The 26,066-nt window shown below is 40.3% G+C and overlaps 2 protein-coding genes across 8 annotated transcripts in view; both read left to right on the plus strand.

Moving 5' to 3' along the window:
- Window positions 1-1,242: 1,242 nt before the first annotated feature.
- Window positions 1,243-20,031, plus strand: LOC129185601 (protein Jumonji-like). Of its 3 annotated transcripts, XR_008572100.1 has the most exons (9): window positions 1,243-1,414; window positions 4,427-4,545; window positions 6,294-6,936; window positions 9,579-9,711; window positions 9,859-10,031; window positions 11,500-11,610; window positions 11,729-11,934; window positions 12,970-14,176; window positions 18,963-20,031. XR_008572100.1 is itself a non-coding variant. In XM_054782871.1 (8 exons), exons 2-8 carry the CDS (start codon window positions 4,501-4,503, stop codon window positions 14,077-14,079), a joined length of 2,421 nt encoding a protein of 806 aa, XP_054638846.1. In that variant the 5' UTR covers window positions 1,243-1,414; window positions 4,427-4,500; the 3' UTR covers window positions 14,080-20,031. The 3 variants fall into 3 exon arrangements, 2 of the variants coding, with proteins under 2 accessions (XP_054638846.1, XP_054638847.1); XM_054782871.1 differs by having other exon boundaries at window positions 12,970-20,031; XM_054782872.1 differs by having other exon boundaries at window positions 11,759-11,934; window positions 12,970-20,031.
- A 371-nt stretch (window positions 20,032-20,402) lies between these two features.
- Window positions 20,403-26,066, plus strand: part of LOC129185604 (dysbindin-A-like) — a 23,903-nt gene continuing 18,239 nt past the window's right edge. For 4 of the 5 annotated variants that reach the window (XR_008572103.1, XR_008572102.1, XR_008572101.1 and 1 more), the window contains exons 1-6: window positions 20,403-20,542; window positions 22,645-22,698; window positions 24,001-24,051; window positions 24,153-24,213; window positions 25,278-25,410; window positions 25,489-25,621. Coding sequence is in view for 2 of the 5 variants with exons in the window: in XM_054782875.1 (XP_054638850.1) it covers window positions 20,487-20,542; window positions 22,645-22,698; window positions 24,001-24,051; window positions 24,153-24,213; window positions 25,278-25,410; window positions 25,489-25,621 (488 nt within the window). In the remaining 3 variants the exon portion in view is untranslated. The remainder of the gene's footprint in view (window positions 20,543-22,644; window positions 22,699-24,000; window positions 24,052-24,152; window positions 24,214-25,277; window positions 25,411-25,488; window positions 25,622-26,066) is intronic. The other variant, XM_054782876.1, reaches the window with a different exon arrangement.

Here is a 26,066-nt window from a genome sequence, read left to right on the forward strand (position 1 = left end):
GGGTTGACAAAATTTACGTAAAAATAGGTAAAATCTCTTCATGCAAATTTCTCACGACAGCACCACAGCATGTGTTTAACCCCGCCCCTCCCCCTGCTCAGCGTGGACACAGACGTCGCCGCACGTCTTAACCAATGTCATTTGCCTTTAACAGAAAAAAAGACGAGGAAAAGCCTAATTGGCTGCCGACCACGCAAACCGTCTCCTGTCGTTCATTTCAAAGAGCCGGCTCTTTGAGCCGATTCGTTATTACACAACAACCAATCATGTATTTTGGCAAATTTTATGTTTTGACCTAAACGAAGCATTTTCAAGCATAAAAATGGCTAAACCAGTAGTGGTACTGTATGTAGTACTCTGATGACGATTACCGGACGAACTGTCCAGTAGTGATGTGCGATACCACTGATCTAGTTTCCGATCCAATACTGAGTAAAACTCTGGTATCAGCAATGTGTGTGTGGTCAATTTTTGAAAGAAGTGTATTTCATATCATAGCATAAAGGATACAATTCATTCAATGATTAATTTAAATAAATTAATCATTGAGCCATTGATGTGATTTATTTATTTTAAACTCTGAAGTACATTGCAGTGGCGGTGTGATTTACAATAATAATATACAACAGACAAAACAGGAAATAATCATACAAAATGTAAAAGTGAAAATTGTATTTTAAATAATAAGAAAAGAAAATAATTCAATTAGTAAAACCATTGAACAGCTGCATTTACGATCGGTCATCGTTTAGACAGACAGACAATGTAACCTCAGATAACTGAAGTAGCAAAAGTATTTTGATTTGGAAATCCATTTTAGAGCACGGAGAGCTGTATCGGAAGTATAGATATTTAAGTATGGAGCTGCACGTCACTACAGTACTGTCCAGAATTTGGAACAACAAGAAACTTTTCAACATGTGTGAGTCTATATTATTTCTTATTTCTCTCTTATTTTCTCTTATTATGTCAACTATATTGAGTAATAGGAGTGTAAAGGTAACTATAGGGGTGTTATTTCATGTCTAGAGGGCTCTGATAATGTTAAAACCTGTATTTAGAAGATTATAAACAGGTTTTCCATGCTCAAAATACGAAAATATTCCATTTATAAATAAGGTAACCGGTTAACCGCGATTAATGTACAGAAATCCAGAACTCTTGAAGACTCCCAAATGAGGAGGGTGGGCTCAGCGGGAGTGGAGGCCACGCCCACTGAAAAGACCGGAAGAGCCGGATTGACTTGCGCACGGCGCTGCACGCGCACTCGAGCCGCGTTCAGGAGGCTTCCGTGCGGTCGCGCCACCGTCGGTGGGGACCTCCATAATGTGTGTTATCCTGGCTCGGAACGGCACGGCTCGGCGTGCTGCTGCTGCTGCTACACGGCCCCGCTAGGCTGGCTGCCCTGCTCGAGGTGGGTGGTGTGCTCACGCCATTGTTTCACTGCTTTGTTGAGCCACAATGGACGTGTCCTCCGTGTGTCATCCCGCACACGTCATTTACCGTTACATGCAAACAATTCGCGGCTTTACTCAACCGCACAGCCGCCGCTTATATTGAATGTTAATGAAACTATAATAAATAAGCACTGATGCCGTACGAATAATACAGTATGTGTACGAGGCCTGGGTGTCCCTAACACACACAAAAATCACAAATGTCGTCCCCCCCCCCCCATTGTTGCTGCACTTGCTTGACATTCATCAATGAAACGATAGGTTGATGATTTTTATCATATAAAGTAAGGTTGTATATGTTTGTTGCTGTACAGTAAGTCCATTGTTCCTGTGCCTTCTCCAATATTCACCTCAGTTGTCATCTGATGCACAACATAACGAACAGTATCTCTAATCTCTAATGTGGATTAAAATCTATCACGTCATCATAGGATATCTTACTATTTTATGTGCTTTTCATAAAACAACAACACATCCCTTCGGGTGATTTCCAATGCACTAGGGATGTCCCCATCCACATTTTTTGGCTTCTGACCCAGTCAGATTTTTTTATAGTCTTGCAGATCCGATCCTGTACTGATACTTTTATATGTTCTTTTTAAAGAATAATAATAAGCTTTTGTTACAAACATTAATTTGTGGAATTGAATATGGTTATGAAAATAATGCAAAAAATAATGCAATTAAAAATAATTAAATAATGCAAGCGAAGTATTTACATTTTTATTCCACAGCATGACCAACAATATTGTTTGGCTTTTGGAACAAACCTCTATGAGTCAGGTCCTATTCCAGTAAACGATTAAATTTGAAAAAATGGGCGTGCAAAATCATTTTAGGGTAGGCCTAATCATTTGACATCAATTTGTGGTGTGATTTTGAGTATATGACTATGATTTTTTTAACAAGCTCTCTGCAGCGCAATGGTAATTTATTGACGGTCCCTAGTAAAAACACCAGCAGTTAGAGCAGCACTTTCCGTGCGAGCTCCCCGCACCATGACACAGTGGTCCGGGACATGTATGTCTGCATGGTGGTGTTGCGTTTTCTTCTTCTTGCGGGGGGCGGGGGCCGAGTGGCAACTGGCTTTGAGACGCATTATTACAAGGGATGTCACAAGCCGACCTTCAGGATTACAATAAATTACAATAAATGTAATTATTTTTGTCAGTTCAGCAAGAAAAAAACCCCCAACATATATCTTTAGCAAATCCAAGAATTGTAGTACAGTAATCCCTTGTTTATGGCGGTTAATCGGTTCCAGACCCGACTGCGATGAGGTTTCACAAAGTAGGATCTGGTGTTAATAAACAGATTTGTTTGGTAGTTAAAGCATAGGAAACCTGTTTCGAATATGATTTTTAACATTATTAGAGCCCTCTAGACATGAAATAACACCCCTATAGTCACCTTTACACTCCTATTACGCAATATAGCAGACATACTAAGATAAAGTAAGACATTTAGGACATAAAGGAAGTGACGTTGTGGATACAAAGTGTTAGTACAGCCTGTGTTATCACCTCCACCGAGCGCAGCCCGGAGGTTAAATTTTTTCAGCATTTAGCTGTTTGTGTTCAAAATAACTTGAAAAGTTCTGAATGGATTTGGATGAAATTGTCAGGAATTGTCGGAAATGGGATCTGGAAGAACTGGTTACTTTTTGGGGGTGATCGAGATCTGGATCCAGGAAACATTTTAAAGGATTCTTTAACATTGCGACATGGGACCATTTTCGGCATTTGCTCGTATAACTCCACAAAAAATGGAGGGGTCTATGGCGCTTGGCGAAGGTCTGTGCGTCTCTAGTTTATTATGGTGATGACGATGATGACTATTATTTTAATTATTATTTTTATTATTACTACTGCTATTATTATTAAAGCCTATCGTTGGCGATAAAGTCTGGTGCGTGTCAGTGTAGTGGCCAGTGTAGTACAGTTCATCAATGTCTTGTGTTGTTGTACAGTAATCCCTCCAATATCAGATGTGAGGCATTCTAAGATGTGATGGTGTTTAATATTCCACACTGGTCACTAGGTGGCAGTAATGTTACATTGATGACACAATAGCCACGGCAGGAAGTACTGTACAGAAAAGGAAGTAAAAGCACTAACACTAAAAAACCCTAAACTCTCCCAATGCCAACATGTGAGTCTATATTATCTTATTTTCTGTTATTATGTCTACTATATTGGGTAATAGGAGTGTAAAGATGACTATAGGGGTGTTATTTCATATCTAGAGGGCTCTAATGTTAAAAAGTGAATTTAGAAGTTCCTAAACAAGTTTTCTATGTCTTATATCTCTTATTATGGCTACTATATTGGGTAATAGAAGTGTAAAGGTGACTATAGGGGTGTTATTTTTGTATCTAGAGGGCTCTAATAATGTTAAAAAGTGTATTTAGAAGGTGGTAAACAGGTTTTCTATGTCTTACATGTCTTTTATCTTATTATGTCTACTATATTGGGTAATAGGAGTGTAAAGGTGACTATAGGGGTGTTAGTTCATGTCTAGAGGGCTCTAATAATGTTAATGTATTTAGAAGGTGGTAAACAGGTTTTCTATGCCTAATATGTCTTATTTTCTTCTTTTATCTTATTATGTCTACATATTGGGTAATAGGAGTGTAAAGGTGACTATAGGGTGTTATTTCATGTGTAGAAGGCTCTAATAATGTAAAAAAAATAGAGGTGATAAAAATGTTTTTTAAGCTCTAACTATCAAAATATTCAATTTATAAATCAGGAATCCTACTCTACGGAAATTCACTGATCATGGTCGAGTCTGGAATCAATGAACGGGCATACAGGAGGAATTTCTGTATTTGGGATTGTTGTTGATTGTTGAGGGATCGTTGTATGACGTTCCTTGGCCATGATGTCATGATTTCTGAACATTTCCCCTCTGCCGTCAGGTGATGTGAATGATTGCATGTGAAGATGATCTTTGTTGTTTTGTTCCAGGAAGGACACAATCTCACCAGCACAGCAAGCCAAGCAGAAGACGACGCGTCCACAATTCATGTCAACCGTGCAAGATGAGTACAGACAGACCCAAACGGAATATCATCAAGAAAAAATTTGTGAGCAAATGTATATTCCTAACCCTAAATAGCACACATGCTAGTGTTGGTTTACTCCCTTACCAAGATATAAACAGTCCATCATTTCTACCGTAGTTGTATTGAAATAAAGACATATTAAGGAGTATTTGACGGCGGTAAGTCAGTATTGGATGGCAGTACAAAAGGTGGCTTAGTAGCTTCGTTGGCAAGCACAGACGTCAGACGTTTGGTTGCACACATCTCAGGAGGGATTTAGCTGAGCTGACGGCAGGGATGCTGATGTTCACCACTTCTCTGCCTGGGTCTTCCCAAAAGACCATAAACTAGCCAAGACAACAAAGGAGTGGCTCATGAAGAAGCGCATTAAGATCCTAGAGCGTCCTAGCCAGTGTCGGAACATTGATCCCATTGGGAAAAAAAATAAAAAATCTGTGGAGTGATCAGAAACCTCGGGTTGCCAAGTGACAGCCTCGAAAAGTTGAGGATTTGAAGAGTATCTGCAACGAGGAGTGGACCAAGATCCCTCCTGAGATGTGTGAAGCATCTGACGTCTGTGCTTTGGCTTCCATTAGGGCTGTTTTCCCCGCCAGGCGCCGGATACTGATGCGGGGGGCCACTTTGATATTTCATATTTTGTAAATCAACCCATGTTACACACTAGGGGTGTCCCGATACAACTTTTTCACTTGCGATACCACAGCCTTGAATATTGTCCGATGCCGATATCAATCCATTATCAGCACGAATCACACATACAGTACCTTCAGTATGACTTATTTTGTAGTGTGGAACGTTAGAAAAGGGTTAATCAAGTGATATCACTCGAATAGTCAGCAACAGCAGGTGTGAGAACAACTCACCCGTTTACTTCTTGAACTCATTCAATCCCAGACGTTCTTCAAAGGACAACCCCTTCAGTAGCGCCCATTTTAGACCATTTTCACTGATCTTTCAAGGCACGCAGAATATTGTGTTCCGTCGCTATATAAACATGGAACCTATCAAAAAAACATTAGACTCCCATCTTTCGTCAGAAAAAAAATGTTTTGTTTCTAATCAGCAGTAGACCATAGGTAATATTTTTATCTGAATATTTTTTATCCTATTTTTATCCAAATATTTTTTTACATTTCTCGTAAAATTACTGCTCTTTTCTTCCATTCTTGCATATAATAAAAAAAAATAAATTCTTACAAATATTTTAAATATATTTTTGTGGATCTTTTTTTCTTCCCCAACCTGATTTTTCAAAAGTTACATCTTTTTTTCTTTTTTCTTTTTTTTTAACTTTACCACTTTTTTCCAATTTTTTTTTTTTTTTTACAAATATTTTTACTATATTTTTGTGAATAATTTTTTTCCCCAACCTAATTTTCCAATAGTTGCATCTTTATGCTTTCTTTAGTTTGTGGCGATATTACGAAATTAAAACAAAACAAATCTTTTAAAAATATGACTTCTTTTCTTGAAAGTTTACCACTTTTTTCTTAATTTTATAACTTTATTTTCCTAATATTTGGACTTTTCTCGCAAAAATTACTGCCCTTTTCTTCCATTTTTGCTGTTGTTTTATAGTGGAATTTGTTTAATTGTATTTTTGGAACGTGCTGAGGGCCATTTAAAAAAAATAAAAATAATAATAAGCCGGCCTTGGGCCCCAGGTGGACACCCCAGGCTTAGAAGCTTCCATGTTTGCTTTAAAGCAACTGATGTAGAACTCTACTAATTTGATGTGTGTGTGTTTGTGTTTGTGTGTCACCCTGCAGGACATCAGCGATGGCATGCCTTGGTGCGAAGAACGTCTGGTGCGCAAAGTTCTTTTCCTGTCCCTCAGGGAATTCCGAGACACGCGTCGTGCCACGCACAAACACTCAGAAACGCAGAAACGCCAGCATGCGTGTCAGACTTCACTTTCGCGTGCTCTGCAAAAGTCGGGCGAAAGAAGCCAGCGGCAGCGAGTCTCACACAGGCTGCAGAAGATGCAGAAAAGCCCAGATGCAAGTCTGCAAGTCAACCGCAAGTCAAAACGCTCCGGCAATCGCGATCACACCAACAGAGTCCACAAAACAAACTTGTCTCAGGACACTCAATCACGCAAGCCCGCCAGCGCTCCCACACGACAAAGCATGCAAACACAATCCAAAGGCGCACGCTACCCTGGCTCACGGGAACACGTGCACACGTTCCGGAAGAACTCGGGTTCTACTGGGACGCCGCGGTCACACAAAACACAACATTCACCGTCAACGTTGAAGTCAAAATACACAAAAACTACACGAGTGACCCGCAAAGGCCAACGCACTCAGCACTCAGTGAAGAACAGGAGCACTCCACAGAATGTCCACACGCTGCCGGCCGTTCCTGTGCCAGCCAGGAGGCGGAGGTCACGCTCCGCCAAGGGCATGAGGGGTCAGTACCTTTTGCTTTCCTCTCACAATTCTTCATTGTGACGCCATCGCCGGTTGCGCTCATTCCATCGCTCATCATGTGTTCATGCTGGAATTCCTCACTTGATCATCGTCTATATTGATCCAACCTGAGCCACACTTACACACGACTTCCTGTGACATCATTCTTACTTTGTGGTACGTATATTCTAGATATACGGGACGTATATTCTAGATATATAGGACGTGCATTATCGATATATAGGACGTGTATAATGAATATACAGGACGTATATTGTAGATATATAGGACGTGCATTATCGATATATAAGACGTGTATAATGTATATACAGGACGTATATTGTAGATATACAGGACGTGCATTATCGATATATAGGATGTGTATTATAGATATACAGGACATATAGATATACAAGACAGATATTATAGATACACTAGGTCCCCAACTTACGAACACAATTGGTTCCAGACGACCGTTCTTATGTCGAATTGTTCTTAAGTAGGGGAAAAGGTAATATTACCAATGATATAGGTACTACATGTACGTGTATACATATACAGTATATGTGTATGTATGTAAATATGAGTTTGGATGCAGTAGTAATATTAAACGAGGATAATTAATGAAAAAAACAATAATAAAAATGATATAATAATACGTAATGATAAATGTTATTTACCTTTGAAGAGGAGTGGCCAAGCCTACGTCGTGGTGGAGGAGGAGGAGGAGTTATTGAAAAAAATGACAAATCGTCATCGTCGTTAGACTCTTCTAAAAGAGGTAGTGTTCTGTGGGTGGTGTAGAATTAAGCAGGCCTATTAACTCTTCATAAACTTCAATCACATGCTCTGTCCGGGTTGTATAATTTAGCTTTCCATTTAGCTTTACACTGTATCTCCCCAGTCTAACTCTTCCTCTGTTGGTCTCATTAGCTCTAAGGCTGCATTAGCAGTGTCACAGTGCCCTCTACTGGTCAAGCATGTCCAGCAGCAGTATAAATACTGATTGAGCGACTGACTACAAGGCAAAATAAAATAAAATATAGACCAGTCGGCTTGTGTTCGTATCCACGAATGTTCGCTAGTCAGGTGTTCGTAAGTTGGGGACCTAGTGTATACAGGATGTACAGTATATTATAGATATACAGGATGTATGTCATAGATATACAGGATGTGTATTATAGATATACAGGACATATCGATATATAAGACATGTATTATAGATATACAGTGTTCCCTTGCTACATTGCGGTTTACCTTTCGTGGATTTTGCGTATAACAGCGTATGAACGTGCATTGTGTTGTGCGTCCTTGTTGTGTATTAGATCAGTCTATGGGTGCTACCAGTAGAGGGTGTTGTCTACTCGTGAGAGTTCTACCTGGTCTCAGAATGTGTTTACATGGCTGTACCAGCACATTAGGAACCCACAGTAGACTATAGCCGGCTAAATATGGAGTCGCAACAGTCCTTATTGGCTAAGGGAGAACATGCCCACTGTGCTCTGCGTCCTGATTGGCTGTAGACCATTGTTATCAATCTCCTTCCAGTTGTGGTCACTAGGAAACTAGCTAACTGTGAGCTGTTTGCTAACCGCCAATAAACAATAGAAGAAGAAGAAAACGGCAGGAGCAAAATGTTTTAGCAAGGATACAAAAATGGTACAATACCGTGGAATAGCGCCAGCATAAAGAGGCACAGTCAGAGGAGTAAAATATGCGTGAGTCATGTAATCTCTTGTATCCAACATAGTAGGTTGATCGTTAAAATTCAACGTAAATGTGAACTTTCAGAGTGTTTAAACAAGAGAGAAATGTGAGAAAATGTTAATGCCTGTCTGAAAAAAGTCTATAAAGTGTATGGTGACTAACATAAAACATATTGGAAACAAATAAAGTTGGCTACTTCGTGGATTTCACTTATTGTGGCATATTTTGGGACGCTATCCCCCACGATAAACGAGGGGACACTGTACTGCGTTATTCTCACCAGGGAAATTCAAACATACAATTGCAGTCGTTGTCGCGTCTATTTTTAATTGCCTGGCGGTGAAAAAAGTTGTGAATCTAAAATAATCTACTCATATACTATACAGGCCAAAAGTTTGGACACAACTAGGAACAAACCTCTGTGAGTCAGGTCCCTTATCCAATAAAAGAGCCAATAAAGTCCATCCAATAAAAGATTTTAAATTAATCATGTGATATGGTTATAGATCAATTTGTGGTGACTTTTTTTTTTTTAACTCTCTTCAACGCAATAGTAATTTATAGACGGTACCTAGTATAAACAACCAGTGGTTACAGCGGCAGTGGCAGAGCCGGAAATGTTTTAACTATACTATACTATACTATATTATCTATATTATTTATTTCTGTCTTATCAGTGTTGTTGGTTAATGAGAAAATACGACTACCACCTTGTTTGGGTTTAACACTTTTCTGATTTCAGAATCTTGTGTGGTTAACTAAGGCTGCAGCCAATGTACATTTTTGGGTGACGTCATTTCCAAGTTCATGCTTTCTTCATAATATTTGCAGGATGAAACATGCAAAACAACAATCATGCAGTCATTGTTGTCTGACATTGTGAAATTGTGTCCTTGGGTGTTAGTATTTACTGTTACTGTTTCAACTGCCGCTTAGGTTCCCTGCTTAATGGCATCGGCCGCTGTCGGCCCCTGCTGTCAGCTGGCCCGAGCTGGAGCTGGTCCCTGCAGACCCGCCCTCAGCGCCACCCTGCCAGCCTCCTTTATGACGAGGATGACCCAGACAGGAGGTCAGCTGCTCTTGTGTGTTTTTATGCTTCGCCTTCCCCACTTGTTTGCTGGCGTGTGGCAGTTTTAAACAGAACTTGACAATGTGTTGCTGGACTGGACGAGATTGTCAAGGTCTTGGAATACTGACGGAGCCCTTGTGCTTGCAGGCCAAAAGTGCAAGCGCAAAGAAAGTTTGCCCAGTCCCCTCCCAGCTCTCCGTGTCCACTCAGGATGACGCCAACACAATACAGCCAGCACAACCACAGCTCCGCGCCCGTCAGCAGTCTTACCAGACGTCGACCCAAAACGGAGGACTTCTTGTCTTTTCTCTGCCTGAGAGGTAAATCTTGATACCCGGCTCCACAAGGTCCAGACAATGATGCTGTCACACACTTATCAAGCCTCTCAAGCCCAGGCTTTAAGACGTGAAATAGGTCAACACAAGTAATAATACAAGTCATTCGGTAAATAATGCAGTCTTTGTTGGTTTATTGCAAAAAATACTGACTGACTGTACATTTGGGAATGATGGAGGGGATGAGTAATATTGATTGTAATTGGGTAATTGGAGTCGTAGTTTTAGCCTTGAGAGCATTGGCAAGCAAAATCCAGTTAAGACTTTGGAGGCGCTTCACCAGGAATGGACTGAGGCCTCAGTCAACACATCAAGAACCACTACGCACAGAACAATCCTAGGCATGCATCAAGGTCCACTACGCACAGAACAATCCTAGGCATGCATCAAGGTCCACTACACACAGACCCATCCTAGGCATGCATCAAGGTCCACTACACACAGAACAATCCTAGGCGTGCATCAAGACCCACTACACACAGAACAATCCTAGGCATGCATCAAGAACCACTACACACAGAACAATCCTAGGCATGCATCAAGGTCTACTACGCACAGAACAATCCTAGGCATGCATCAAGGTCCACTACACACAGTACAATCCTAGGCGTGCATCAAGGTCCACTACGCACAGAACAATCCTAGGCATGCATCAAGGTCCACTACACACAGAACAATCCTAGGCATGCATCAAGGTCCACTACGCACAGAACAATCCTAGGCGTGCGTCAAGGTCTACTACGCACAGAACAATGCTAGCATGCATCAAGAACCACTACACACAGAACAATCCTAGGCGTGCGTCAAGGTCTACTACGCACAGAACAATGCTAGCATGCATCAAGAACCACTACACACAGAACAATCCTAGGCGTGCATCAAGGTCTACTACGCACAGAACAATGGTAGGCGTGCATCAAGAACCACTATGCTCAGAACAATCTAGGCGTGCATCAAGGTCTACTACGCACAGAACAATCCTAGGCGTGCGTCAAGGTCTACTACGTACAGAACAATGGTAGGCGTGCATCAAGAACCACTATGCTCAGAACAATCTAGGCGTGCATCAAGGTCTACTACGCACAGAACAATCCTAGGCTTACATCAAGAATTACTACTCACAGACCGATCGTAGACATGTGCTACAAATGTCGTGTTGCTCACGTCAAGCCACTCCTGAACCAGAGACCACATCAGAAGCGTCTTTCCTGGGCTTGATGGTGTGTATGAATGATCAGTAGTTGACAAGGAGAAGGGGTCGGATTACATCATCTCTGCTTTTCCTTGTCCTTTTCAGGCATTTTGAATTGTCTACATGAAACCATGTGATGTTCCTTAATGTAACTTGTTAAGCATGTCTGCAATGAGTAAACCATACCATACCACACCAGAACAGGAGCTGTGGGCCGCAAATGACAATGTAACAACATAAAGCCACGTTACGCCTCCTCAGGTTCTGCAGCGTTGCCAAGGAACGTGCCCTTCTTCAATGGCCGAGAGAAGGAACCAGCCGCCACGAGACGTGTTAGTTCTGTGAATGAGGGGAGGAGCGTGACACTTTTTGGTAAAAACGCTTCTCTTCTAGTCTCTTTCATTTCTGCCATGTGGTCATCGTGCACAGAATGGCATGCTGGGAGTCGTAATTCAATTAAATGCCCACTTTGGAGTTATTTCTTCTACAGTGCAAAATCTTAGAGGCTCTGTCTCTGCAGAGGACAACAGCCTCTGTCCTCTAAGTGCCCGTGCGCAGAGGAGGAGAGAGCGAGAGCGGCGAGACGAGGAACAGACGAGGAAGAAGGAGATAGTGGAGGAGGGGAGACGAGAGGAAGCAACGAAACACTACCTAAGACCTAGACACCTCTCCATACAGCTCAGGAGGAATCAAAAGGTCTGTTGTATGTTTTGTTTTAGGTCGTTGCATGTCTGTCAGCCTTCAAGGATCTTTTTAGGGCCCGAGCACCAAGCGACAGCGGTGTGAAGGCTCATTTGAAAGTGCTATGTTTCTTAGGGCCCGAGCACAGAGCGATCGCGGTGTGAAGGCCCTTCTGAAGCTGCTGTTTATTAGGGCCCTTTCAAACGTCTACGTTTTAGGGCCCGTGCATCGAGCGATGGCTCATTTCAAGCTGCTATGTTTATTATTATTTTTACATTTTACAGGTCCGGTGAAAAATGTTATATTTCAAGGGTCCGAACACAAATCCCCAAAACTCACTCAGTAGCACCACCTTTAAAATTTGAAAAAAATTAGCCCCGCCTCTCGTTTTGCACATCACCACAAAATTTGGTGGAGACGACAATCATGACAGGACGCGCAAGAAAGTCTCAAGAACTCATATTCCAAAATAAACAAGAAGTCGGCCATTTTGGTTTCTGACGGCTATTTTGGGACGAAAACCAGGGGTTGTATTTTGACCTGCTAGTCCTCAGCTCTCTGACCAAATAATCCCGAATGAAAATCACAAATACTAGACAGGCGGGCAGTGTTATATTGCTAAGGATTTTAGGCTGTTTCGTAAGATGTGGGCGGGGCATGGCCACAAACTTTGATGATCAATCAGACAATTGGCCACTAAACTGTAAACGTTAATAACTCGGTTCCACAAGGTCAGATACTCATCATAATTGGTACAAATAATGAAGATGACACCTTGAAGCTATACATTGCTCACTTCCTGAATTCGTGTCAGCCCTACCCAGTGGCAACATGAAATGGAATGTGCATGCCCTCTGACTTTTGTGAACCCTGGGGGTGATTTATTTATTTAAGAATGACATGGACATTGCAAATTCATCCAAATTGTAATGTGAATACGCACAAACGTAGCGCGCAGTGGTTCTTGATGCACGTCCAGGATCGGTCCGTGCGTAGTGGGTCTTTATGCACGATAGACATTGGTTAATTTCCATCTTTCTGTGCCCCCAGGTCACCAAGGTGGCCAGACTCGCCGAACATAGAGCCTCCTTTGTCAGATCCGTTTCCACCTTGAAGCCGAAGACGGGGGTTGGCAGCCGGCGATCCTCACGGCCGAGCAACCGTAAAACGAGAGGCCGCTCCCGAAGGCGATCACGGGAATCCAACAGCGATGGCCACTCCCCACCCAGCAACCAGCAGCTGCCTCACAATCAACACCTGAATGTTTGTCAGTTCAACAGAAACCCCAAGACTCTCAGAGCTCTTCAGGACTCAGGAAGAACTTTAATTCAAATGCCCTTGACTACTAACTTAGCCCATCTCAGTGAGACCCCTGGGGTTAAGAGATTGTCCCGAAGAAGAAGAGGCCTTCCTCCAGATACGAGCTCGACTCCTGTCAATCATTTCCCCACAGACAATCCCATTAAAGAGAGAAAGAAGTACAGAACACTGCAGTCCAACGGGAATATCCAGCTTGACATTGACTGCTGTAATGGCGACACCTTTGTGATGGAGGCTCGCTGCAACCAAGATGTCAACGTGGAACACGTTGGCCGTCAGGTAAAAAACCCCGTAAGATGTGGGTATGGAGAGCTGACGCCAGCACGGGAAGCTTATTTTCCTACGGATCGAATGGGAAAGTTAGACTTGGCAAACGTCGGCACTCAAGAGGTCAACGATAAATCTGACCTCGGCGCGGTCGGCGAGATCATATACAGACATATGCGGGAAAAAGGGCTACGGAGAAACCAGACGGCTTCACCTCCAACCTCCAGGACTCCCGTGTCTGAGACTGTTATCAGAGCTGCGGGAGATGCTAGCGCTCCTAAAGCTTTAACCAACTCAGCGACATCAGCGTACGTCCATAACCACCGACCAGCCGATACTCCTGCCACGCGCAGTCCAAAGGGTACTAAAAAAGGTGCTAGCAAAGACGTGGTCAAGTTGATTTCACCAGCCAGCAGCTGCCCTGCGAATTCTTCCAAGGGCTGCGCTGAAGACTCAACGGCTAGCAGCTACTCCAGCACTTCCAAGGGCTCTACAAAACGACTTAGGCGGACCAAGTCTACTACCTCAACCGTTAAAACCAGGAGCAGCCCAAGAGTCCTTCTCAAGCGCTAAAAGCCACCTGAGCCATGTTTTAACGTGTTTACACATTCACTGTTTGCTGTAGAACGAGTTCAGGATCACCACAAGATCACAAACGCCTGAGAAATGAGTGAGTTCCATTTCAAAATCGCTATCAAAAATGCCTTCCTTTTCAAATGTAATGCATATCGTGATCAAAGCATTATTTAATTTTAGTTTGTGGGAAAACACACACACAGTGACTTCATCCAACCAAATGCCTACCTCGCTCACGGTGCAACCGGAAATAACGCAAGTAAGACAAGTGGGACATATGGCGGGAGGCAAATACACACTTACACACTAAGCTAAGAATATACACAGAAAGCAATGCAATTTACACTCATTGACAACCTGCACGGCATGCTGGGAAGCCCACCTGCACACTTTCCCAACAGGAAATTACACGCTACGGTTGCACCATGAGTGAGGGAAGGCGTTTGGTTTGATCAGCTCCTGTTTGTTTTAAGGCAGGCGGGCCACGGCACGCTCTAAAAATATCATTTAACAAGAAAACTTAAAAAGGAAAAAAATCTGCAGTAATTTTACAAGAATAAAGTCAAAATATTAAGAGGGAAAAAGTTGTAATCTAATGAGAAAAAGTCGTGATTTTACAAGAAAAAGTCGTAGTTTTATGAGGAATAATAAAATAAAATAAATGTACTCTTATGTCTACTATATTGGATAATACGAGTCTAAAGCCATTTAAGCTCCCGAGAGTCAGGAGGCAGTTGTCCTCTTCGTGTTTTCAAGCTTATCATCTTGTTTTTTTTCCTTCGTACCGTATTTTACAGACTATAAGTTGCTCTTGAGTATAAGTCGCACCAGCCAGAAATGCACAATGAAGAAGAAAAAAACATATATAGGTTGCACTGGACTATAAGTCGCATTTTTAGGGGGGAAATCTATTCTATAAAATCAGAGAGCAAGAACAGATATTTCATCTTGAAAGGCATTATAGTAATAATAATAACATGGAGAACGACAGGCTAAATGGGCGTCTGCTAACGTGATGTGAGTGGGTGGTATTAGGCATGCCACAACAACGCATTTTGCTGACTGATGATCGGGCTATAAATTTGTCGATAATCGATAATGTCGAATATTTTTTTAGATAATTTTTTCATGAATTTTTTGTTAAGTGTAATGTCACATTTGAACCACTGGATGGAACCACAGTATAGTGTACCTGTGTGAAGTTACCTATTGTGGCAGTCACGAGTCGGTGAGGAAGAGGTAACTCTTTGTTTTGCAAGCAGAGTAACAACACAGCTCAAGAAGACCGCGCTGCGCATCCACACTGGAACTGTGGCATTCGGCTTAGAAACGTTTTTTTGCCTTCAAACATATTCACGTTTGCTTGCTAACTTGCTAACTGCTAGGATAACCCGCCTCCACGTACTGGAAGAAAGCGGCTGAATGGCTGACAGGAGAACCAGTGTGCACAGACACGTGCAGAGTGAACGCTCTTGTCATCCAGCCTGTGCGGCACAGCGAGACGAGGAAAAGGAAAAGGAAAGTACATGTATGCACATTTCAATTTATCCAGGCGTCAAAATGATCGTCCTCGTTTTTTTCTATCGTTCGATTCATCGATTTATTGTGGCAGGCCAAGGTGGTATGCTAAGGTAACATATTAACAGTTATTCATACAACTATAGCCTGAACAACATAACTAGCTTAGCTTAAACACTGGTTCGTGTTTCGTCTTTCTCACTTGTCTTTGTAAGTTGATGCTTACATTGTACATTTTCAGTGGTACAGGAGTGATAGAATGAGCAGATACTGGCACACAAGCCTAGAGCGCCATCTCGTGGCTGTCAGTGTGGAAAAAAACATATTTAAATCGCTCTGGAGTACAAGTCACAGGACCAGCCAAACCATGAAAGAAAGTATGACTTATAGTCTGGAAAACATGGTAGTTCTGGCATAGCTTGGTTTTATGTATTTTTTTCTCATTACAGTAAATCCTCACCACTTTTCATTTCCAATTTCAAAGCCTTTTAAAAATCACATGTTTCATGGTTGAATACGGCCGATTATTAGTAAAAAAATAATGCATATTTTCCGCCTAAATGAATAATTTTCAAGCATAAAAATGGCTACATGACGTACAATACAAACATAAGGCATTCAGAAGACGCATTCAAAGACATTGTGATGATATGTAGTACTGTACGCTGGTCACCAGGTGTCACTAATGTTACTGTCATGTTGGGTGAGACACACAAGCACCACACTTGATTCGCGGAACAACAAAAGGCTTTTATTGCAGCTTTGAATGATCTCACAACAGGCACAATAATCCCTAACATGAGCTACTGGCGGCCGTAACCCACACCAACCTAAAACTCAACACTGAACCCCCGATGTCACTTCCTGTCCACGCCACCGGAAGACATTTACAGCAACACACACGAGCACAAGTCTTATGTCTTATACTGTGTGTCTACTGTATGTCTTATTATGTCTACTATATTGGGTAGTAGGAGTGTAAAGGTGACTATAGGGGTGCATGTGCATATTTAAGCAAATTTTACATATTTTCGACATAAATTAAGCATTTTCAAGCATAAAAATGCCTAAATGACGTAAAATACAAATATAAGGCATTCAGAAGACTCATTCAAAGATGTTGTGATGATAGGTAGTATTACACACTGGTCACTAGGTGTCACTAATGTTACATTGATGAGAGAATAGCCACAGCAGGAAGTACTATACAGAAAAGGAAGTAAAAACAGAATAACAACAAGGAACTCTCCCAATGCTAACATTTGAGTCTATATGATGTCTACTATATTGGCTAATAGGAGTGTAAAGGTGACTATAGGGGTGTTATTTCATGTCTAGAGGGCTCTAATTATATTAAAAAGCATATTTAGAAGGTGCTAAACAGATTTTCTATGCTCTATCAAAATATTCAATTTATAATTCAGGAATCCTACTTCACGGAAATTCACTTATCATGGTCAGGTCTGGAACCAACTAACCGCCATAAACGAGAGATTACTGTACTTTTGTAACATGCACAATAATCCTGAACGTGCGCTACTGTTGTAGCTGTGACCCACGTCAAGCTAAAACTCATCTCCTGTCCCTGAGCACCACAACACATTTACAGCAACACATACGAGCACGAGTCTTATTTATGTTTTATTTTCTCTTATTATGTCTACTATATTGGGTAATAGGCGTGTAAACGTGACTATAGGGGTGTTAGTTCATGTCTAGAGGGCTCTAATGTTAAAAAGCGTATTTAGGAGGTCATAAAGGCTTTTCTATGCTCTTAAATATGAAAATATTTGGTTTATAAAGAAATAATCATACTTTGCGGAACTTCACTTGTCACAGTTGGCTCTGGAACCAAGTAACCGCCATAAAGGAGGGTTTACTCTACCTGGCTGCAGGATGATGAACCTGACCACCTCTGCACATACGGTGCAGGGGTGCTGCATTGGCGCTGCACAAGGCTGTGCTACGCTATGCTGTGTTTTGGTTCAGGGTGTTCCAAAACTAGAACATGACTGCTAATTCAATTCTTTAAACTTGCTAAATGAACTTTTTGACAGTACTGAACAAAAAACATTTTTGATAAGGTTGTTGCATTGGCTCCCATTGGATGGTGCAGGCGTACGTTCTTATATAGTGGTGCGAAAAAGTGTTTGCCCTCTTGCTGATTTCTTATTTTTTTGCATGTTTGTCACATGTAAATGTTTCAGATCATCAAATAAATGTAAATATTAGTCAATGACAACACAACTCAACACTTTATGCAGTTTTTAAATGAAACTTTTTGTCATTAAGGGGGGAAAAAAATCCAAAGCTACATGACCTTGTGTGGAAAAGTGGGGCTGGGCGATATGACCTCAAATCAATATCATGACAAATTGGGCAGGTTTACCTCGATAACGATAAATGCACACTAAATCATTGACCACTGTATATCTTTGCCATCTGAAAATAAAGTACATACAATACAATACATTACAATACAATACAATACAATACAATACAATACAATACAATACAATAACTTCAGGTATGCAAAGTAACTGCTTTTTGTTGATTTATTGACCAACTGGCACACATTACTTTCAATGAAATATAATGCACAGAATGGGACACAACTACTCAAGCCAAGAAAAGTTGCAGGAGACTTGGAGATTTACATACACATGCGCCAAAATGTTACTCTACTTTGATTCACTTTGTATGGACTTATTTCTGGAGCAAAATGCGAATTAAAAGGGTTGAAAAACGTAGTCGCACGTGTGCTCCCTTTTTATTTTTTCAACTCGCACAGTCCATTTCTAGGCGCATATGCGAGTGGAATGCTGGCACTCTTCATTTGAACCATCAGCCGTTCCCTCATTGTCTGTTTCCCTTCTTGTTCAGGCTGGATGGGTGGAGTCACGTGACCAGCACGCACAGTCAAAACAGGCAAAGAAGACTTTTATTTTCTTTTTTATTAAAACACAGAATTTATCGACATCGGCAAAATGACGTCGGTTATCGTAGTGAATTTCAGTAACGGTAAATTTTCGGTTATCGCCCAGGCCTACTGCTAAGGGACATGTAGCTTTGGATTGTTTTCTCCCTTCATAATAAAAGTTTTCATTTAAAAACTGCATAAGGTGTTCAGTTGTGTTGTCACTGACTAATATTTACATTTGTTTGATGTTCTGAATCATTTAAGTGTGACTAACATGCAAAAAAAATAAGAAATTAAGAAGGGGGCAAACACTTTAAGCGTTGGGCTTGCCAAATTGACAAATGTTGGATCGCTATCAGTGTGACCCTAAAGTGCTGTATGTTTGCACGGTTTATCCCCGACAACACCCACAATGACCACGAAACCTTCTGCACCATCAAAGGCACCTGCGGTCGCACCCAAAAGGCATAGGAGGATGAAGTTGCAGCTATAGGGCGCCATTACGGAAGGAGGAAGGAACGAGGAAAATGTGTTTTAACAAGGATACAAAAACACTACAGCCGAATGGCGCCAGGACGAAGAGGCACGGTCAGAGGAGTGAAATACATGTCAGTCACTTAATCATTTTTTGTGTCCAACCTAGTAGGTTGATCATTAAAATTCAAACGAAATGTGAACTTTGAGAGTGTTTAAACTAAGAGAAATGTGAGAAAATGTTAATGCCTGTCTGAGAAAAGTGTATAAAGTGTATGGTGGGGGCTTTTACAGCCTTAAAACATATAATCATTGGAAACAAATAAAGTTGGCTACTTGACGGATTCCACTTATTGCGGGCTATTTTGGGAACCTATCCCCCCGCCATAAACGAGGGAGCACTGTATATCAAAATCAATCATTTCAGATGTTTTCCTCTAACATCAATATGTTCACTGCCATTTATTTTCATGGGGTGTTATTTGTCGACAGTTGTCCAAACTCCTCACTGGTATTAAGACATTAGCATGCACTGACGTTGGAAACCTCGTACACATTCCGCCGACTTGCTGCGATTATTGCAAGTGGCCACAAAAGCATCTGCGACATGACGCAGTGTAGCGTGAAGGTGGTCAGCATGGCGTGCGTGAATCAGGCTCTGTCACGATCCACGTGTCTTCTTGGACAAAGTGCTGAAATAAAACTGCTGTTGGTCTATTTGGTTGTTTGTTTGTAGCCCTTCCCGTCATGCTTGTAGTGTATCTGTGCACGCCTTCTCAAGGTTTTTGTTCTGTTTGTGTGCTCAATAATAAAAGTCCACGTTAAGTACTGTAGATATGAACTGGATTCTTCACAGGTGGATGATGGAAGGTCCTCCAGGATGGAATGGTGTGCCTTCAACGTGACTTTTTGTGCACATTTCAGAAGAAGAGGAAGTCATGCTGGTATGTTTGTTAGCTGGTAGCTAACAAACAGATTTTTACCACTGTCACACATCAAATGTGACTGTTTGTAACAAACAGAGAGAAAACTACACCATAAAGTCAGCACAAGTGTCATGGTCAAAGATACTCTGATGCTTGAAGGCGGAGCCATATGTAACATAAACGTAAACAGAAGAGCTACTTCCAGCTATCCAAGTGCCACTGTCTCTGACATCATAAAACTGATACCTGAGGAACTAGCAAAACACCAAGGGGAGAAACATCTAATTGTTCATGTGGGTGCAGTGGATGTCAGAATGGAACCTATCTGAAACCTTAAAAAAAAGACTTTAACTATTTGAGAGTCTTATTACTTATATATTCACTAATGTATAGGAATACCGTGGATGAAGACGTGTTGTTTCGTAGAGAGACCAGAGGGGGCAGTAAAGAGTCTCAGATGTTTACTGCCGCGTAGAAGAAGAATAGCGGAAGACGAGCAGCAGCATGTAAAAGCGGATCCATTCCACAGCACAAACGTCTTGGAGATAAAAGCACTTGGCGGAATCATGTTTGAAAACTTCAGAGAACGACTTCACATGGTGCAACAGGATTTAACCACCGGGTTGGTATAATTCCTTTGTGCTTGTTTGCCGACATTTTACTACAATGGAACACATCCTGGCCTTACGCAACACATACATTAAGTTAAGTGTATGTACTTGACACGCACGATAAACTGGCTTATTGCAAAGTACGGCTAATTAATGGCTAAAATACGTTCGGTTGTTAGCGAGTGATTGCTCTCAGCTGACGGTCATGTGACGTAGGATCAAGTCTGTCAATCAGGGTAGACAGTCGAGACGGGCGGATCGATCCCAATGTCGATACAATGGTGGTATCGCATCTGTACTAGTGGTTTCCGTCTTGTAAAATTGCAGTTTTTTTCTCATTAGAATACGACTTTATTCTCGTACAATTTCAGCTGTTTTTTTTATGTATTTTTTAACTGTTTCAACTTTCTTCTTGTAAATTTTCATCCCCTAATAGTATGACTTTATTCCCATATTATAACTTTTTCCCGACCTAATTTTCAAAAAATTACAACTTTATTTTTTGTTTCTCATTTTACGACTTTTAAATTAGCATTTTAAAAAAATATTTAAACTCTATGCTGCCAAAATGACGTTTTTTGGCAGATATTACAAGTACTGTCTTGTAAAATGTAAACTTTGTTCTTGTTAGAATGTCACTTTATTCTTGCAAAATTCCAGCTGTTGTTTCGCATTTCTGCTGTTTTTTTTAATTTGGAAACTATTTCACCTTTCTTCTTGTAAACTTTTGTTTTGTAAGTATGACTTTATTCTCACAATATTATGACTTTATTACCATATTGTAACCTTCCCCAACCAAAAATGACAACTTTATTTTTTAGTATGCCATTATTTTGCGATAAAAAAAAAATCAACACCGTGCTGCTAAAATGCTGTTATTTTCCCTCATATTACAAGTATTTTCTTGTAAAATTGCAGCTTTTTGTCTTTATTGTAATGTGACTATTACCATAAAATCACAGTTTTTTTTCCAATTCTGCAGTTATTTTATTTTCCAACTATTTTAACTTTCTTCTTGTAAACTTTCTTCCCATAATATTCTGACTTTATTCCCAACCTAATTTTCCAAAAATGACAACTTTTATTCTTTTTTGCTTCTCATAATTTTACAACTTAAAAAATGTTCCTTTTTTTAATATTTCAACTCTATGCTACTATGCTATTTTGGCAGATATTGCAGGTACTGTCTTGGAAAATTCCAGCAGTTTTTATTTTCAAACTATTTCAGCTTTCTGCTTGTAAACCTTTGTTTTGTATTTATGACATTATTCCCACAATATTATAACTTTTTCCCCAACATAATTTTCCAAAAATGACAACTTTTTTTTTTTTTTGGTTTCTCATAATTTTACAACTTTAAAAAACTGCTTATTTAAAAAAATGTTTCAACTCTATGCTGCTAAAATGACATAATTTTTTTCTAATATTACAAGTATATTCTTGTAAAATTTGATTTTTTTTCTCATTAGAAAATTGCTATTCTCATAAAATTAGTTGTTTTTTTTTCATTTCTGATGTTTTTTTTTTTCTTTTAAGTTTTCCAACTATTTAAACTTTCTCCTAGTAAATTTTTTTTTCTTGTAATATTATGACTTTATTCCTATAATAGAACTTTTTTCCCAACCAAAAATGACAATTGTTATTTTTGTTTCTCATAATAAAAAAAAAATGCATAAAAAATAAAAGAAATTCACCTCTATGCTGCAAAAATGCCGTATTTTGACGATAATTTTACGATGACTGTCTTGTTAGAATACGACTTTATTCTTGTAAAATTCCAGCCGCTTTTTTCCATTTCTGTTTTTTTATTTTTTATTTTCAAACTGTTTCAGCTTTCTTCTTGTAATTATGACTTTAATCCCACAATATAACATAATATTTTCCAAAAATGAAAACTTTTTTTGTGTGAAAGTTTTGCATAATATTCTGACTTAAACAAAACAAACTCCGGACTCTTTCAGCTTCATGCTGGTAAAAGGATGTTATTTGTCTTCGTATTATGAGGACTGTATGGAGTTTGTCTTGTACGTTTAATTTCACAGCTCAGTGTGTGTTTGTAAAAGAGCAACGTATAGACAGACGTGTTACTTGAACTTGTTTTTGCTTCTATTAGCTTGAAAACACTTGGAGACAAAACAAAGGAGTCAAAAAGCAGGAGGAAGTCCAGGTAAGTTTGTTGCCTTGCCCGTGACTTTTACCGTAATCAAACTTTATCATAAACAATTCATTGCTGTTGAATGCAGCCTGTTATTTGTCTAAAAATATGCTCATTTAACTCATTCAATACCAGACAATTTTTTTATACATCTTGTACGTTTTTTTGTGCGAGAGGCAAAAAGAGGTGGTGACACAACTGCACACGAGTAGATGTCACTTTTACGTAGAGCAGTTTTAAGCCATGAAAACGGCCACAAGGTGGCAGAAGCGCATTTGGTGAGAGCTCAGCATGGATCTTTTTTTCGTGTGTTAACGCGCTCGACAGCAAGGAGGAAGTGAGAGAGCAGGGAGGAGTGTAGCGTGCAGAAGGTTGCGCACACACACAAAGTTTAGTTCCAAATGTGAAAATAGTAAATAGTTTATGGTGTCATATTTGTAAGTAAACTGTTCTTTTATGATTTTTGTGTTGTTCAGATGTTTGAGCTGTCACAAAAGCAAAAAATATTTGTGTCAAAGTGAAAGTAATGCTTGAAATGTATCATTACACAAAAAACTGTTTTTCTCCCTTTTGTAGTTGGGAACTGATATTTTCCTGAAACTTATCTATGTTCTACTGCTGATTACTGAAGAACGGAAAAGGGTAGAAACAAACTTTTTTTCTGATGAAAGACGAGAGTCTAATCTTTCTTTTGGTAGCTTCCATGTTTATGTAGCATACAACACAATATGTGTGCCTTGAAAGAAAACAAAATGGTGTAAAATGGCCGCTACTGAAGGGGTTGTCTTTTTTTTGAAAAATGTCTGGGATTGAATGAGTTAAGCAAATGTAAGGTAAATGATGCATTTTCAAGCATAAAAATGGCTAAATGAAGTAAATGATGTGCAATAAATTGTGCAGTAACCGTGCAAGAACCCAGTGGCTGGATCAACAAGTGCACAGCTGTAAATAGTGTATAGAACTTATTGATTTGGATTACCTTGCACTTTCTCTGCTGTTGTGGGCTTTTTGTATCTGCTATCGTGTGCTTTTGCCGCTGCACACCTGAAATTTCTCCTTGTGGGACTAATAAAGGCTTATGTTATCTTAAAATACAAACATTAATAGCGTATCTAGAAGGTTATAAACAGACTTTCTGTGCTCTAGCTGAGAATATATTCCCGTCATGAATAAGGACTCCTACTTTGCGGACCAAATATCCGCCATCAACGAGGGGTTCCTTCTGTGTTTTTCATTCCATGAACCAAAATCTTCATCCACGTCTCACAGCTGGCTGCCTTCATGTGCGTGTACTTTCTCTTGCTTGGTTTTCAGGTTAGAAGAAAGTCTTCCTCAGTTCACGGCCGGACAAGACATCCTGAGCCGGTACGTATGCACACACACACACACACACACACACACACACACACACACACACACGCACGCACACACTAGACGTGTGATGTGTCAATGATGTGTTTGTGTAGGTATGAGGAGAGTTGGTTTGTGCTCCACAAGAAAACGAAAGACTGCGGTCAGGCTGCCGAGGTAAAGCCACTACTTCTTCTGCTACTATTCTTATAGTTTGCAATATGCAAGCAAAATGTTTTTACCGAGTAACCCAGCAGGAGATGAGGTCATACACAAGTTTAATCATCACGAGCGGCACTTTTCAAAAGGCTTTGAATTGTTGACGGGACTCTGTTTCAGCAGCCACGCGCACACGTTGTACGACGTTTGCCAGATGAATGCAAATATTTGTGCGTGCCGTTGAAATGATTTGCTCCAACTGTGGGAGTGTGCATGGTGTGTTGCATAAAGGCATGACATACTTTAACAAACGCTAACAACTAAGCTTCCCTTATCAGACGTAAGAAATGCAGCAGATGAAAAGAACGCTTCCAACATGTCCATCTGCGTTCTCACACCAAGGCGGTCTACGTCAGGGGCGTCCAAAGGGCGGCCTGGGGGCCATTCTTTTTTTTTTTTTTTTTTTTCATTTTACAAGAATACAATCGAAATATTAAGAGAAAAAAAAGAGTTAATTTTACAAGAACAGCTTTGGAATAGTATGATGAAAAATAACATCCTTTTAATAGCATAAAGTTGAAATATTAAAGAATTTTTGTTTATTTTTAAGTCGAAATATTATGAGAAACATACAAAAAATTTGCCAGTTTTGGAAAGTTAAATGTAATGGGAATAAAGTCATAATATTATGGGAATAAAGTCATGATATTAGGGGAATAAAGTCATAATATTACAGGAATAAAGTCATGATATTATGAGAATAAAGTCATGATATTATGAGAATAAAGTCTTGATATTACGGGAATAAAGTCATGATATTACGGGAATAAAGTCATGATATTACGGGAATAAAGTCATAATAATATGAGGATAAAATCATAATATTACGGGAATAAAGTCAAGATATTACAGGAATAAAGCCAAAATATTACAGGAATAAAGTCCTAATATTATGGGAATAAAGTCCTAATATCCATTGCATTGTTGTGTGGGGTTGTTCCCCATGGGGGTGTACACAGGAGCGAGTGTACTAGTGTATGTGTGAGTGGTGCTTGGAGTGTGTATCTACTTGTCTTTGCTAGGTGGTGGATGGGGAGGTGGTGATGCTGTCAGCGCACTGGGAAAGGAGACGATCTGCGCTGACACAACTACAGGAGCAATTGCAAAGCTTGCCCGCTTTTGTTGGCGAACTTGAGGCTGTCACGGCTTCCATAGGTGCGAGGCGGTTGGGGGGTGGCGTCAAAAGCGGCGTGTTGTTGACCTTGAAGGTAAAAGGTGTGTCTGTTTGTCCAGCTCATCTAGAAGGTGACTTTGAGGAGATGGAGAGCAGACTGGTGCACTTGGAGACGCTGTGTTGTCGCTGTGAGCAGCAGACGTCCAAGCAGCAGCATGGTGACCAACTGGAAGCCTACAAGAAGCAGAAGAGGTACCAACTTCATGTCACTTTCCATCTGTCCAACTGCCACCATATCATCTGATGAGATGCACGGCTGATGTTCCACACAGCAGACGACAGTAATCCCTCCTTTATTTATGGCGCTTCATTGGATCTACACCCAACCCTGATAAGCAGGATTACTTATTTATATACGGAATATTTTCATAGTAAGGGCAGAGAAAACCTGCGTACCACCTTCTAAATACGCTTTTAACATTATTAGAGCCCTCTAGACATGAAATAACATTACTGCCACCTGGTGACCAGTGTGGAATAATACTTGTACTACATATCACGTCTTTGAATGCGTCTTCTGACTGTATTTTATTTGTATTTGAGTTCATTTCTCCATTTTTGTGCTTAAAAATATGCTTTGACATGCATTTTATTTTTATTTTTTATGTATGTATGTATGTATGTATGTATGTATGTG

Source organism: Dunckerocampus dactyliophorus, chromosome 7 (genome assembly GCF_027744805.1).
Source record: "Dunckerocampus dactyliophorus isolate RoL2022-P2 chromosome 7, RoL_Ddac_1.1, whole genome shotgun sequence".
In the NCBI taxonomy this organism is placed as follows: Eukaryota; Metazoa; Chordata; class Actinopteri; order Syngnathiformes; family Syngnathidae; genus Dunckerocampus; species Dunckerocampus dactyliophorus.

Coding starts and splice junctions, on each gene's coding strand:
- LOC129185601 (XM_054782871.1), top strand. CDS start 4,501: ATGAGTACAGACAGACCCAAACGGAATATCATCAAGAAAAAATTT. Junction 4,546..6,293: donor ATATCATCAAGAAAAAATTT/GTGAGCAAATGT, acceptor GTCACCCTGCAG/GACATCAGCGATGGCATGCC. Junction 9,712..9,858: donor GAGGATGACCCAGACAGGAG/GTCAGCTGCTCT, acceptor TTGTGCTTGCAG/GCCAAAAGTGCAAGCGCAAA.